This window comes from Hippoglossus stenolepis, chromosome 12, assembly GCF_022539355.2.
Source record: "Hippoglossus stenolepis isolate QCI-W04-F060 chromosome 12, HSTE1.2, whole genome shotgun sequence".
NCBI lineage: Eukaryota > Metazoa > Chordata > Actinopteri > Pleuronectiformes > Pleuronectidae > Hippoglossus > Hippoglossus stenolepis.
In genome coordinates this window covers 20957953-20975345 of record NC_061494.1, presented here as the reverse complement: position 1 = coordinate 20975345, position 17393 = coordinate 20957953, and the positions used below count along the sequence as shown (strand labels likewise).

At 42.1% G+C, this 17393-nt stretch overlaps 1 protein-coding gene across 2 annotated transcripts in view; it reads right to left on the bottom strand.

The window, feature by feature from the left end:
* The window catches only part of atrnl1a (attractin-like 1a), a 176279-nt gene that overhangs the window by 72328 nt on the left and 86558 nt on the right, over positions 1-17393 (bottom strand). For both annotated transcript variants that reach the window (XM_035173062.2, XM_035173063.2), the window contains 3 exons: positions 14481-14575; positions 13559-13637; positions 10806-10963 (listed from right to left, as the gene is read on the bottom strand). In XM_035173062.2, the coding sequence (XP_035028953.2) occupies positions 10806-10963; positions 13559-13637; positions 14481-14575 (332 nt within the window). The remainder of the gene's footprint in view (positions 1-10805; positions 10964-13558; positions 13638-14480; positions 14576-17393) is intronic.

The window sequence follows — 17393 nt, the reverse complement described above, 5'->3', positions numbered from 1 at the left end:
AAATAATTTAATAGGAAATGGAGGCAGAGAACTCAGACATGCATCTCCAAAGCTGAGCCAATTAAACCGAAAAGGATCAGCATAGTAAATACCACGATGGGCAAAGGAGCAAAATGTCTGTTTTCATTTGGATGAACTGAAATTCAAAACAGAACGAAAAACAACATGCAACTAAGTAGGATGTGGAAAAAAGGTTTCTCCCTCTATGTATGTTCTTCACATTGAAAATACACCATTAAATAAAGTGTTAAAGGAAAAACATCTGCTCTTATTCTTAATCAATTTTAAAATTGCGTTATGACTGTAAAATGTTTACATGCTCTGATATTCAGAAAAAACTGACTGTCCACTGCTGCAGCTCCTCTCTTCAGCCTCTGTCTCAAACTCTTGGTTTTAGCTCCTGTCTCTTTAAGAACCCCCCCTCCTGATGAAGCCCAATTTGCTCTGATTGGCCAGGTGGTCCACTCTGCTGTGATTGGTCAACCTCGTCCAGAGCATGTAGGGAAATGTCGGCCTCGTCTGAGTTCAGCCGGGACAAAACGTGGATTATTGAAATGTAAAGGTAAAGGGTGGTTTGTCAAACACTCCAGCGTCGCAACTACGGCAGCTCAGAAGGTCGTTCTTGTCGTTCTTGTCGTTCTTGTAGACTCTTGTTAGGGGGCGTGGCCAGACTCATTGCTAGAAATGCGTTATGGAAATATGGTCAGATGACATCATGGTTTTTTTAAACTATGCAGTACTTTTACCTCTGCATGAACTATCAACACACTAGAGGAAAGAAACTGAAAAAATGTCATATGTCGCCTCTGAACATATTTTCACTTCACACATCCACAGATGTAACTCCACACTCTGTCTCCAGCTGTATCTGTGTGTGTGTGTGTGTGTGTTCAGTGCTCAGTTGTGTCTATTTGCTTGTTTGTGTGCATGTCAGAGTATGTGAACTGCAGCCGGCTGCTTCACAGCAAAGCTTTGGCCCTCAGCTACGAAAACTCCTGAAAAGCCATTGTAGTCCATGTTAAGAGGATTATTTATCACAGACATTACAGATTTTTTTTTTTACATTCACTTCTCTGCCCTGTAGGAACAACACAGAGCCGAGATCCTGCTGGAAGCCTCACAACCTCCTGATGTTCCCACTGAGATACAGAGGAGCAGCAGACCTCCAGGACACAGCAGCGCCTGTAGTGTGATGTCGTGGCTGCAGGTGAACACATACAGAGAAAAGCTGCTTCAGCAACTCCTGCTGTTTGGTTGGAGGTCGACTCAGTGGTTTTTATTTGATGAAAATTCAAGTGCAACAAACACCGACTGGGTCAAGAAGCGTCTCCTCGTTTCCACAAAGTGTCAACGTAACGTAAAATCTATATCAGAGCAGGAAAGCTCAGGGAATTTATTCACCATCACGTCTTTTTAGTGAATAAGAAGGAACTTAATTCATCTTCAGTTAATCAACTTCATTAAGTCTAGCTAGCTAACGTTAGCACACACCAGATCACAACCTGACATCCACAATAACAGGGAGGGACACAGAACCAGAAGTAACCATATTTGGAGGAGCAGGGGGTGGAGCCTGACTGAGAGCTTGAGGACACTGCACGCCCACCTGCACCTATTGGATGGTACTAGCTGTCAATCACACTGTGGGATCCACCCCCCAATAAATCTAAATGGATATTTTACTGAACATGAACATGAGCTGTATTGAAGAAGACTTGAAACTAGAGATTGAGACATAACCTCCTTTGGAAAATGTTTACTGACGTTATGAATCAACTGAGAGTCATTTTCTCATAGAATTCTGTAGAAACAACAAGTGGAGGCGCCCTCTGCTGGTCAGAGAGAGAAGACAGGTTTCCCTATTCTCACACAAAGTGGCATTGTGTTGAACAAACGATCTACTGATATCAAACGTTGTGTTTTTACAATAATCTCACTTTGAGGACTTCAGGAGGTTAGACGTCAGTCACTTGACCACAAAACGTAACTTAGAAATAGAAAAAAACATGTTTTTAATAAATGTAAACTTATCTTCTATTAGTTTCATTATGAATATTGAAGTATAAATCTGCTGCTAGTTAAACAGACAGGATGATTCAGCTTCCAGATTTCTGTGCTTCAGGACATCAGCTCTAACACTTTGTTGTTTATTTAGCCGTCAGATATTTAGTTTCTCTCTTGGGCGTTAGTACACAGTTCGGGACCTCGTAAGTTCTTTATAAAGCTTCAATAGAACTTCTTCACACATTTTTTAATCGAGCTGTTTCATAAGAAATCAACCGTGTCTGGAAGACCTGTAATCTTTTGTTCATATTCATTTCAAATCAAGAGCAGAGTCGTCCTCTTTCATTTTAATTGGCTTTAAAAAGGCCTCACAGTCTTTCACGTTGCTTCAGAAACATTAAGACAAAGATGAAGCGAAACAGTCGAGGTCACTTATGTGCAAATTAGCATCTGACATCATCTGATCCTCACGAGAGGCGAAAAGGCCAAAGACCTTTCTTTTTTTAAAGATCCCTGAGCAGCAGTGCAGCTAACAGGTGCCATTAAATATAAAAAACACTGATCACAGGCATCACAATACATGTGACAGCAATACATTTCAAGCCCGTTCAACATGGGGATTCCTCTAAATGGCCCTAATAGCTGCAAAGGCTTTGGCTCTTTGTCTTTGGCGAATCCTCAGAGAGTAGTTGGGAGGAGACAGAGAAACAAATGGGGCAGAATAGGCTTTAAGAGGTTTATGGGCGATTGTGCAGCAGGTAAAACGGCCTGATGGCGAAAAAGCTGCAGAAAAGCTGATTTTAGGTCCAGAGGGACGCAGCATTAATACGAGCACCAGGAGAAAAGAGCCAGGCTTTGCATTCAGGTTTCCAATGCAGCAAACGACTTCACCACCCACAGACCATAGGAACACTTAATATGACGTACACACACACACGCAGAGAGGTAAAACAAAAAGACATACACGCACATATACAACAAATACATGGATAAATAAATGTTAAAAAAACACAAAACTATTTATAAGAGTTCAGACACAAAACAATGCGTTCAAATTATACTGAATATTCAATTCATCCTATGACAGTTTCTAATCTAACACACAAACACACACACCCAGACACACACACACACACACACACACACACACACACACACACACACACACACACACAGCAGCCAACAGCCATCATTTCAATTTACAACAACTGCAGTCGTTAAACACAAATATAATCAATAAGCTGTTTAGACCACACCCTCCGTTCTCCTCCTGACCCGCACCACTGCAGACTCTCTCTCACACACACACACACACACACACACACACACACACACACACACACACACACACACACACACACACACACACACACACGTGTCTCACAGCATTACACAAAGACACGCATGATTCAAGCTTCATGCACACAGGCTGTAATAAGAATGTATAAATTACCATAGAACAATAATCCTGAACAACATTTGTTTGTGTCCCTCTATATGCTCACAATAAATGAATAAAATACTAAATATAAATTTTAAAAAGGTCTAAATGTTCTTTTTAACCTAAAATGTGTAAATAACAATAAAAAAAAGAATACAGGCGACGTATTTCCTTTGGTTCCCAGGAGGCTATAAAGCTTCTGATAACTTGTTGGATAAGTCATGACTAATAAAGTTTTATGGTTCAATGCTTTTAAAACCCTCTTAGTTTAAATAAAGTTGGGAAGATGTTTACAGTCGTCTCAGCCTCGCGCTGCTTTTGGGAAACAGGATTCAGATCAATACGCTGCAGAACTTCTCCGACTCACATTTACCTGAGCATTTAATAAATGTTCACTGCAAACATTTAAGCGACCGTAACATTAGACATAAACAAGCTGCTAATGCAATAGAGCCGTAGTTTAATGTGGAGCCTGGAGCTCCTGCAGCTGTTTGACTGTAACTGCTGACGTGGAGCCGCTTCTGATACAAAGGGAAATCTGCAGGGTCAGAAGTAAAGAACTACAGCTGGGAATTCTCCCGAAAACAACCTGGCCATTATGACACAAACACAACAGCACTATTCGGTTTCTATCGAATGTAATTGTTCTGAGATCAGAGGTCAACTGACTGTTCATGGCGGGTATTTTTTTTTCAAATCTCGACAGTAGAACTCCAATTACGCCGAGAAGGAGTGTGAGAAAGAAGAGGAAGGAAGTGAGGCGGAGGTGAAAGGAAGAGAGGAAGAGGAGTGATGTAAAGAAGACTCCAAGGACCCCCCCGGTTCCACAGTCAAGTCATTACCGAGGGCCTATGGTGGCCCTCTGGGGACAACAGCAGGAGCTGTGACAGCAGTGGGATGCCTTTTATTTCCCTAACCCTGAACCCAGGGCTGCTTGTTAAAACCTAGAATGAAAGAAAGTGTTTGGCTAATCAATAAGCAAAGGGGGGGGGGGATAAAAGAGAGGTGCAACGAAAAAGAAAAAGAAAGAGAGAGGAAGTGACAGATGAAGGCAAAAGATGAACAGAGGAAAAGATGGAAAAGCAATTATTATTTCTTATTTTCACTTCTTTCTCTGTTTACGGATTCAAAGTTTCCACTTGTGCAGTTCTCTGCTCCATAATCACAATATATTATATAAACCCTGGATTTTAGTGGAACGCACATATTTACCTCAGCGTGATAACAAACGTATCCGTGCATTTCCCAGGGAATGAGATGCACAGCACATTCCCCGGCTGTATTTGCATTTTCATGAGGACCTAATGACCAAAGTGAGGCGGTTGCCAAGTGCCGCCTCCACCTACACGCCATGCAAATGAGTCCAGCTCCGCCATATGTGCACACTTGTTAGAGAGAGCTCACAGATGTGGCTCCTTCTAACAGGTGCTCGAGTTCCACTTCTGCATCTTCCTGCAGCAGCAACAACAACAACAACAACGAGGATAAAATCCCAGGACGACGACGACTCCACTCGTCACTTATTAATCTGATTCTTGGATTCGTTGCACCGTTTCTTTTGCGGATCGTGTGATGTCATCGTCCAGGTCGGCGTGCACGGTTCTGCCGCTCGCTAATCAGCCTCGAATACGAAGTTGAGTCTCATCAAGCAACCGACCGACGCGTGTTCGCAAAACCTCTTGTGAGAAAGTTTGTTTTGCTCGTTCACTGCTGGAATCACATCATAACACATTAAAATATGAAAATTATATGAAAAAATCTGTTTATGTGACAATGTGTTTATTTGGTCAAACAACTACACTGACAGTTTAAAATTATATTTGATCTCATATAATTTCCAGGTAATAAATGTCATGTTTGTTTATCATGTTAACAGTTTATAGTTGTTTGTCTCTATTTGTAATAAAATGTCTTTATAAGTTATATTATAGGTCATATAACAAACAGCCTTTTATGACGTTTTTTGCTGAGTTTGTTTTTTCGGCTCAACTTAATTTTACACAACAGATCATAATCATTATGTCATCGAGCATTAAAATATAATGCTGTTCAGACACTAACATTATTATATCAATGGATGCTGGAATCCTTCAGTCAATAATGGTGCTGAGAGAAAGTTTATTTAATGATGCGGATCGCCCCCTGGTGGCCGGCTGCAGTAAGGTATCATAAACTGGCAACTCCTCCATGTTAGCATGTGTGACATGGGCCCCAAATATTATTAGTTATTTGTCTATATAAAAACATCTTGACTGACAGCTTAGACTGACTCCTGATTGGCCGAGAGCGTGTCTGCGCGGGACCACGCCTCCAATATGACGGCGGAAGTACAAAAAGACAGAGTTCTTATATTTTAGCTTCATTTTTGTGGAGATGTGTCGTCCATCTTTGTGTGGAGTTTATGATTTGACCAAGCCATGACACGAACTCTGTGTTTATTCCCACAGCTCCCACCTAATTAGTCCTGATGCTGCTGATGACTGCTGTCGACTTCCTGTCCGGTTAAATGGGCACTCAGCCTCGGCGTCTTCTCTTTCACCCTATGACACACGATCCCACCTGATAGATGCATTAGATAGACCCGCTCCTCCTCCTCCTCCTCTGTGTGTCACATATCTGATTAGGAGAGGCATCCTATTTAATGATGCCAGGCGCAGAGGATAAATAAGTGACTGAGCGCCAGGCGGCAAATCAAATCAACCGACCAATCACGCCAGCCCCCGAGTTCGTCTGCAACAAAATGGCTGCTCACCTCTGACAGAGGGCTTTTAATCAGCCGGCCTGTAGGCGGTGATGCACGGCGGAGGCGTAGCGAGGGAGGGAGGGAGAGCGCAGTCGCGGACAGATGGAAATACACACCACAGGAACTGCTCAGCAAACATGACAAACGAGGAGCCGTCATTTAAAAGAGCAACTTGTTCCTTTTAACAGCAAAGTGAGTTTTGTTTCCAAAATGCAAACAAGGAGCTGTTCAGCGCCGTCAGATTATTACACAACGTTCATGTTAGGATGAGATTTCAGGCTGAATTAAAAACACAGATGTTCAAAGTTAAAAACAGTTGGGGTCTTGAGCTCCGCAACTTCTGACTGAACAGTTAGTTCTTTCAAAAACAAAGATGAGGAGAGAAACTGGGTCATGTTCCCGTAGTGTTTGTGCACTCGATCAATAAATCATGAGTTCTTGATTAGAAACGAAACCGGGTCAGTTCTGGTTTGTGGGAAAATGGTGTCAAAAGGAACAAATTACAGTGATGAACTGAATTTGCATCTGACAGACAGCATCTTGTTTTTCTACTGATTTTGAAAGTTGTACAGTTTCAATTTCATTTACGATTTCTATTGACTTCAAATGGGAAGTCGCTCTAAAATACATTTGGACAGAACAGAAGGAAAACATTAAAATCAGATTAACTAAATGAGACTTCACAGAAACATTGTGTTTATGTTTTTAGATCTGAAATCATTTCTTTCATAAACAGAAGAGATGTTCAGTTATAGTTTCAACAATCTAATCCTGGATAAAGCCGGAGCCGATGCTGTAACTCATCCCGACTTCCGACGCCGTCAGGTTGAGGTCTCACGACGAAGGTGCAAGTTCAGCGTGACAGAAACCATCAAAATCTTTTCCAGCAGAGCGACTGATCCTAACACCTCTGCCCCTCAGCCTCACCACCAGCCCCCGGGTCCCCGCTGACGTCAGGACGCCGCCGGGGAAACACTCACAGGTCACATTAGGGAGCGAGTGCGTATTCCGCATGTGTGGCCGCTCGTGGATTTCTACATTCCTGAGGACGGAGTTAGATTTGTTAACCAGCGAAGTGAGGACATGCAGCATTTAAGGACAATTTGATTTGTCTGGACGTCGTTTCTGAGGCTCGGTTCAGGATTAAGTTTATAGCAACATTTGGTGCAACTGATTTAAATTAAAATAGGAGCAACATTATTTGGAAGAGAATATTTGGGGATTTTTCAGTGAACTATTGCTTTAAGTTTGACAAATATATGTATCTCTGTGTTAGGTATCAATATGACATTTAAAATATTGGAAAACTTTGTTAAAGCAACTTCATTTTCTTCCAAAACAAACAGCGATTACACAATTTTTGGTGTGTGTATAAAAGCTGTTGAGTTTTTCTGCTGAAGAAAATATGAATCAAACACAAAAAGTGATAACAACTGCAGCTCCGCACTTCAACATCACAAACCACCACAGGCCGGCTGCCAAAACCGAACATCCTTAAGGAACAGAGACAAAAAAAAAAGAGGAGAGCACATCAAATGTTTTTGTTCAGTTGTGCATATTAATAATTAAAACACCAACTGGCTTATAAAGGATTTTTACCTCCGCAAACATAAAAGCACAGTGATTACACCTTTTATAATTTTACACTGGAGGTAAACAAACGTGAATAATAAAATAACGGCCACACGATATATATTTACACTTTAATGAAGACACAACTAAAATCTGCATAAAGCTGCAGTGTAGCAGGAGTGAACAAATCTGTACATGATCTTTGCTCTGCTGAACAATTATAGTAAAAATGTTGTGAGCTTTTATAATGAACTGTAAATAAAGATGAACGACAAGTCTCATTCTAACTCGACCTTAACTTACCCACAGTTCACCTCTGACCTCTGACCTTAACAAGGAGATCAGAAATGACGTTTAGCCTCATTAGGGTCGATCTTTGGTCTTAAAGACGTGACAAAAACCAGTACACACACACAGACACAGACACACACACACACACACACACACACACACACACACACACACACACACACACACACACACACACACACACACACACACACACACACACGCACATTAAAAGGTCATTTTAATAAAACTCATTAGATTCTCCAGCAGTGTCTGATAAATTTACCTCCATGTTAATTACCGATGTGATTAAATAACTAGTTTATGGATTTTCATTTAGTTTTAAATCTACAGTCGAGGCAGCATCAACGTTCGCTGCACAAACATCAGTTACACTTGATATTCACACGATAAAGCGTCAACAATCTCATCACTGCTGCAGCTCCGAATACAACAGACAAAACTCTCTACTACGTTTCAGGAATCTGAATTTCACAAGTTATGATTGTGGAACAGAATCAGAATTAAAAGTGGCTTCGATATTCATAATAATAATAATAATAACAACTGTATTTATCATTACACAAGTCGATGAGAGTTTGAGCTTCATCAACCTCACGAGTGAAACAAACTAAAATTTGAGAAGCCAGAAAAAGAAGCAAGTAGATCGAGGTTCATCCTGTTGGAGGCATGAAGGAGATCAGGAATAGTTCCACTAATTGACTTTTAGATTATAAAGAAGACGTGTTGAGGAATGTGTTTGTTGTATTTTAGCATTTTTTTAGGAACAATATGAATTTCAGGTTCATGGGGTCACTTGAGGGAAAAGTCACTCTTAGGATTTCTCCTCTGGGGACCATGAGAGATTTGCAGCAGACTTCACAGAACTGCAGACGTTTTGTTATTGACCCGACGGAGGCACTCGAGTAAAGGTCAAGGAGGCTCGTCCTCTGAGGAAGAACGAGCCGGGACCAGTTGACTTCCTCTCTGTCTGTCACTCAGCACTTTAGTGCATCGATGCTTGTGTGTGTGTGGCGGCTCCTTTGTGTTCAAGTGTGTGTGTGTCTGTGTGTGTTAGATCAAATACATCAGTCCGGGTCATTACCAATTCTCAGGACAATTTCTCATCCTCGCCCTCTTCTGGCGTCGGAAGTCACCAAGGTCACAGGGCCGGACGCCGAGTGCTTCTCGGGTTACACCCGGACTCGGCCGACATGGCGGCGAGATAGGCCTCGTCGTGGTAATTATCCTATCACCTTTCAACCAGCTGATACAAGCAGCTCTGATAATGCAGCTTTAATGGGAAACGCACGAGGGGAGTGATCGATGGACAAACGACCCGTAACGAGGGGCTGGACACTCGGAAATAAACGCTAATGATTTATATACAGCTAACGACTGCAGCTCATTGATACAGTTAGGAAATTATGTTTACGATAAACCTATGGGAAAAAATACAATCAGGGTTTTAGATTGTTTCACATGCTTTGATTTTCTCTTGTTTACGCTCTGGTAACGGACCATACACACGTCTGAGTCAGCAAAATGTACATCATTTACAGTTTATCCAAAACACAGCAACCACTGTGTCGACTCCTCTGCAAAACATAAGACAGAGCATCTAACCCAGATTCAAGCGTCACTTCACTGGCTCCTGTTAAACTACAGAATGGATTTTAAGATATTATTAGCTGTATTTTCACATGACAAGACCTTTGACTCATCATTTTCTGGGATAAGAAGACACATCTTGATTCTGGATTATTTAAGAGGTGGATGTTTTATGATGCAAACAGCCAACTCAGTGTTTGTGCATTATCCATATTTTACTAAATCAGTATCTTCATTATCTTACGACACAAAGCATCACACAATTAACGACAACAGGGATAGAAAAGAAAATGAAACTCGTTTTATAAGTGTATATTTGAATTCTGTATTTTACTTTAGATTTTACCAGAATGTTTTTCTAACCAAGCAGCCACTGTGTTCTCCATCCATCCTCTGCTTTGTCTTTATCTGCCTCCGTTGTCTCACCACCGGACGCTTCGACTGTACGAACGTGCCGAACATCCGTCGAGCAGCCAGCCTGTCGTCTCCCTCCTCTAATTCTTCCATTATGTCACTTCTTGACTCCATCCATCAGCGCGCACCCCGCATCCCGCACGACACTCATCTTAAAATATCGCTGCTAAAAGTCTGCTTCAATTTAACGGATCATAAGGCCGGAGCGTGAATATTTAGTGTGTGCGGCTGCCGCCTGGAGATTTAATCCGGTGCTGCATAATTGATGGAGAGACATTGGGAAACTCACAGATCATTAAATGTGATAGCAGATTTGCCAAACACTCCTCAGAATGGTTTATGCTCAGCGTCCTGTCTCGACTGTATGTTTTGTGGAGAGTCGGCTCCTGAAAACTGGAGTTGAAGAAGATGAAGAACCAGACTTCAGCTTCAGCTTCTTCCTTCAGACGCCTGAACTGGAGAATAAACTGACTGTAGGGTTTCGATCTTGTTGATCTCTGCAACATTTGAGACATTTAATTAAAATCAAATCTGCTCCAGAAGTTAATGGATTCTTCCTTGGCCCCCCACTGTTCCACTAAGTTTCAAGAAAATCTGTTCAATCGTTTTCGCACCATCCTGCTAACAAACACACAAACAGCATGTAACACAACCTCGTTGGCGGAAGTAACTTTCCAACCGTCCTCCTCGGAATCGCCCCCCTGTATTCCACCCGCCCCCTGAGCCTCCTACCTGGATCTTGATTGGCCAGCTGAAGTTGGACACGTAGACGTAGAAGGTGATGTTGTGGTGAAGCCTGAAGTTGAACTTCTCACAGGAGAGGCTGTCTCTGTGCTCCCGGATGTTGGTCCGAGCGATGATGGGCATCTCTTCACCAGAGATGGTGCCGGCTGCGAGCGACAGAGAGATGTTGGAGAAGAGGATTTAAACCGAGACGATGGGACAACGTGTAAAAGAAGATTTACCACAAAGAGAAGTCTTTTACACGGAAGACAAAACCAAAAACAATCTGTGTAGTTCAGTGTCTGTCAGGTCTCATGAAGGGTAAAGGGACAAACAGTTATAAGTCTGAGTGCGTTTTATTGTCTTCCTGCTTCGGAGGTTTAATTTATTGTAACGAACACAGAGAGAACAGCAGCCGCTTGTGTTTCTGGTTTTCTGGAGGGAAAGAGTCACTCAGAGGTGACACGAACATTCACGAACTTTGAAAAGCAGAGAGACGTCACTGGTTTGGTGAAATGACAATAAAGATAACAGAGGCGTATAGAAAGGTTGAGGTTTGCATCAATATGAAGCTGTTTCAGTAAACATCTCTGCTAATGAGGTTATGGCTTATTTGCTGAAAAACTATAAACTGACACGAACGAATTTGCCCCATTTCATGTGTTGAGGACAACAACAAGATCCTGCTGCTCAGCCACTGGCCTTTACAAATGATTTTCTTTCTTTCGCACCAGTTTTAACATTTCCGACATTCTTTCAGAGACACCGCGGCTGCTGAGGCCTGATCAGCAGGCAGGTCCCTGATCACAGAGTCCAACACAACTGTGGGGGTTGGTGGGGATGATGATGGTGATTTGGTCACATGAGAAACCAATGGAATAACAACTAAGCCAGGTAAAAACTAAATTAAACTGAATTACCTTCACATTTTCCTTCCTTAGTTATTACCTCTGCCAAGGAGGTGATTTCTTCCCCTGTTTGCAGCAGGATTATGCAAAATCTACGGAACCAATTTCCGTTAAACGTGGTGGAGGGACGAGGCCTGGGTCTGAGAAGAGGTGATTCATTCTGGTGCAGATGCAGATTCATCAACACTGCAACATCTGGCATTTCTCACCATTTTCCTTCATCGTTTTAAGAATGATGCACCTTGATCTTGATTAATGATAAATACATTATTCATAGGTGATCAGACCATTTCCTTTTATCATTTATATTTCTACTTTAAGAACCATGTGTAGGATTGTTCAGGGTATTCGCTGAACAGAGAGATTAGTTTGAACTGAATTTACAGAAATCTATCGCACACTCTGATAAAAATAGGGAGACAAGGCCTCATCTGTACTTTGTTATAATGGACATGTGCCGTCAATTTGTCAAACATGACATTTAAGAATTGAATCAAAAAAGGTGGAATGAGTTGGGTTTGTCTCTTCTGTCGCTCTGTAGGAGGAAAGTAGCAAAAAATAACTTTCCAATTCAAACACTTAACCACATGAGACCAGAACAATAAAAAACCAAGCCGAGTTACTCGTCTGCACAGTGTGAACATATCTTTACAGAGATGTTCACACTGTGCAGACGGTGTGAAGTGAAAACAGTCGAGACTTCATATAAAAAACGTCGAGACATGTCTGTAATCAAAACAGATAAATAAACATGTACAAGTATTTTCATGACACCTCACAGTCATTCAGAGCGAGCGTGTTACGTTTCCTGAGTTTGTCTGATGCTGTGTATAAAACATTTCCAGCGCCTGTTTTATCAGGAGCCACTAAACAGTCTGTAATAGACTGCACACAATCGCACAAACAATCACACACACACACACACACACACACACACACACACACACACACACACACACACACACAGAGAAGGCCCACAGTCCCCAACTGAAGAGGCTCTGGGCCCCCAGACGCTGCGAGTGTGAAAGCAGAGCACTTTTATCTTAATTGAAATCAGGAGGGGAAATATCTTTAAAATGCCCCGATGCCAAAATTCAAAACAGCGTCGGATGTGTTTTGTCAGGAAGGGGGAATCCCTGTGAGGCGAGCAGGAAGTGGATCTGACCCTTTCCCTCGGCCACCGGCGAACGATGCTGACGGAGGAAATAAATCTTCACACACAGGATGATCCCGAGCTTCAGAGGCCGACTACAATCACACACACTTCACTAATCTAATTACATGTTTATGTAAAAGCTCATTTTCTTTGTCTTTACACAGAACTGAAATGTCTGAGAGATGCCACATTAAAACACTCATTCTAAATATTGCTTCTAACCATTTCTTAGCCAAATTCCTCATCAACTTAGAATTTAAAAATGTAATTAGTGGAAATGTTGACAGGATTTGGTGAAACTGGTATTTGATATGGATGACAGAAACTTTTAAAACTTTAATACGATACAGGATAAGCAGAAGAATATGGATGGAAGAGATTCTCTTGTTTATGGTTTAAGGAGCTTGGGTTAAACATGCATTGATTTTTGTTTGCTTATATTTACTTTGGAGCATTTGTCATTTCTTAAAAAAAAATAAACACCTGCTTTGGATTTCCCAAACCTGGGAGCTCTTCTTGTCTACAACATGTTATGTTCAGTAACAATATGCAGCCCTGAGAAGATGTCTCAGCCCGAATAAAGAAATAACTCATGTTCCGTACATATATAGAAACCAGAACTCCTCAGAAAAAAGAAACCAACACTATTTATTTCGATTATTCTCTCGAGTAGAAGTGTAAATATAGGAGATTTCTACCTGTGGAGCTTAAGGACCAGGTGATGTTGAGGTTGAAGTTGTTGGAGGCGTTGATGGACATGTCGAGATTTTTGTTGGCCTGCAAGAAAAAAGAAAACACACAAGGTCAAGTTACTCAGCCGCACTTAAAAATCAACGATGGTGAAATGAGTGATTTAAATCTGACGCAGATGGAAGTGGAACAGTGTTGGAAAGAGAAATAAAGAAAGTTTATCATGTTTTCAGACACAGTGCAAAGGCAAAATCCTTGTTATTCTCATTTCTTGATTTATTTATCGACCACTGTGGAGATTTGTGAGTCCATGTAGTTGTTGGACTGGTTGTTTCACTCACTTTCCTCCAGGTCTGTTGACCTTTTACACTCGTGTACATCCATGAAGTGCAACAAGAGAATTCTCTGCTGCACCATTTTAAACTTGAGCTCGTTCTTCACCTCAACTTGTGTCACCTCGGGCGTATCTGACTCGGTCTCTCCCTGCGTCGTTCCACTGATTTTATCTGCGATGCTTCAAATATTCCACTTTGACTTGTGCCTGAACAAACCTTTCAGCGGCGAGGAGGAAAAACAGGTCCAATAAAACTGTACAGTCTCTGACGGCAGGTTCCTACTTATATAGAATAAATGTTGAATTGATTCTTCTCGTTGTGACAAGACGTTTAGGTTGTAAATCAAGTAACGAGGATTCAAGCCTTGTTTTCTGTCGACTACACAGTAAATTCGGCATAAACACGTCACTGCTGATTGGACAACACCTCCCACACTCCCACCAACAAAACTGTGCAAAACAATTCTCAGACCGATCGCGCCGCAGGTAAAGTGAGAGCAGAGGCCGACCTTTCCAACAAGCACAGAAAACAGTTGACCAATTGCAGAGACAGGATAACACTTGTTATAATTATCATAATGTCTCCTTTGTTTTACCTGTTCGGGTGTAGCCATGAAGTTGATGGCCGTGTAGTGACGGTCGTCTTCCTGCAGCAAGCTGAAGGTAAACTGGTAATCGATCAACAGGTTGTCTAGGCAACAGACACAAAAAGAGAAATGAAAGATCAGTATTTCATTTGCATTGAAATTCTCCACCAGATAATATTCTTTTAATCACTTGTTACAATAATTATAATAATTCTTTTTGTGGTGTTTCCGTCTCGGAGCTCTCTCGGTTCCCTTCAGAAGTAAAAGGCCGTTTCAAACAAAGTCTCCATCTCAGGTCATTTTTATTGACACCAGCTTCAAACACAGACAGATTTATGAAAGTAAAACTGTCGGAGACGAGAACCGGGAGTCGATATTCAATTATATGAATAAGGCTACAACACTGTGAGTTCTGCTCAAAGATCACATACAGCGACACAATAAACAAGCTGCGTTCACATACGTGCACACACACTCTATTATGTATTTCAGCATTAGTTGGATAAATATGACCACGCTCGACGAGGAGGCCGCTGTCTCGAACGGCCCGATCAATAAAACAGGAGCGAGAGTCTGAATAATCATGTTCTCTCAGAGATTTAATCATTTCTGAAAGCAGCTCCAGCTGAGCGACTGGAAGCTGCTCTTTGTCAGCGAGACAATGGCCGACGTCGGAGAGAATCACGGCGATGCAACATCTGGACAGACAGCAGGAGCCACGCTGGGTCACCTTGTCTGCGGGAAGCACAGACGGACAGAGACGGCACACGGGAGGATAACCGGGAGTATAACCAGGTATAAGTGTGTGTTTGATGTTTGTGTCCAAAGGAGGTTCAGGTCAATATGCAGTTTTTCTTCTGTTTTTCTCCAAAGTTTAGAAGAAAAGTTGACATTTACACACTCCAGGTCCTCGATTCAAAGGTTTGTCCAAAAACAATCAGTCTGTTTTAAACTTCACCACCAGAGGTCAGCGTACAGGAGCCGTCACACCATCATCCTGATGATATTTTAAACAAAAAGTCAGATTTGCGGCTTCTTTATGAATCTCACACGCAAATGAAGGTTGAGCAACGTAAACATTTGTATCCTGTGGCGAAGCAAATCTGCAGCTTGGCTTCAACCAATAGCAACAACATTTGTGTGGTTGACGCCACTTGTCATTGGCTGTAGTTTTCATAGAGAGCCAAGATGAAGAACTGGAAACTAAACACCTTTTGAGTTGTTATGACATCTGAAGGTTTCCACAGGATCTCCTTCCTGTTTGAAAGTGGAGGGTGAGGTGAGGGGTCTTCAGCTGCAACATGCAACTTCACCACTAGATGTCACTAAATCCTCCACACTGAACCTTTAATGATGTCGGATGTCATGGAAATTATAAACTGCCCCACAAAAGAGAGACTGGCTGCCAACAACCACATCCTCAAACAATCTCGCGACCACACAACTGATTTCCGTGTGCGTCACTTCCTGCACTGCCCACGTTCTGCGAGTGATGACATGTTTGTTGCTCCACCAGATGATTATCAATCACGTGTGTGGCCGTGTCCTTATGTTGGTTCCGTGATGCTGCTTATTTCACTCAAAATATGTCTTTTATCATATAAAAGAAACAAGGGGAGCATGTTAAAAACTAGATTTTCCCCAGAGGGGAACTTTAACACCGAGGCGACAGTGACTCTGCAGGAGCCTTTTCAACTCGCGGAGCAGAAAAACTTAGTGTGACACACTGTAAAGAGAAAGAGAGAGAGATGTGTTAAGTTATCACCTTCCTGTCAACTGTACAATCCCAGGGCGTAACCGAGACGAAAGCAAATTATGTTTGACAAACACTCTTGTTTTGTTCAGCCTTCATGGCGAGTTAGCCCGAACAGCAGATATCATCACATCAAAGATAATATTTCCTCTGAACATCTCTCTCTTCCTCGCTCCGAGGCAGACGTGCACTGCCGCTGCTCAGTTGTTTATCCCACAAGGGTCGTCTGCACCACTTCAGAGTATTTGGGCTTTTTAGACTTCATAAAAAGAGGATAGGGAACAGTGTGTCTGCGTGTTCATGCACCGCGTGTTTGCATTTTCTTACACGTCTGTAAATGTGCATGCACGTGTGAGTCGCTTTCTGCATCCACCTGCAGCTGGTGAGTATTTACAGGTGGGTCCGTGTCTGCATAGTTAAACAAACAAATGAGAGTACGGCACGAAAACAAATTACTGCAGTCCCTCTGTGTGTTTCCAATATGTTTGATTTCAAGGCTGTTAGCAGGAAGAGCATCCGCGAGGTTTAAAAGTTCATCGCAGCTAATTACAAATCCCATCTGAGAAATCTGACAGCAGTTTCACTTACGTAGTCTCACTCCGGATAAATCTTACCAAGGTAACACTGAAGGTATTACCCATCCCCAGACGAACTGAAATAGAAATAGTCCATGCCAATTTCTCAGGTTCACAGATGGGTGATCTTATTACCATAATATGTAAGCTGATTCAGCCAATATGAAACAAAACACTGTGATGGGGAATGAGAAGGCAGAAGAGAAAGCCCTCACCCGGAACATAATCTGATATCGCAGCGCCCTGTTTCTCGAATAGAAATCTAAAAACAAGCGTGAACTCTGCTTCAATGTCAGTGTGTCTGAATCTCTTGCTGATGTTTCATTTAATGCTTGTTAACAACTCATTATTTCCCATTTGCAACAGCTGCCTGACGGAGCGCGGGCCAGACGCTACGGCGTCTACTCGCCGAGAGAACCCGTTAGAACCGCGGGAGTAAACACAAGGACAACACCGATTTAATACCAGACCCGACTGGAGGTCAAGGTAAACCTGGAGGTAATGTATGCATGGGGTCAGCTGACCTCGATTTATTAGAAACGCAATTGATTTGAGGGATGGATTCACATAATGATCAGCATCACCAGTGTCTCT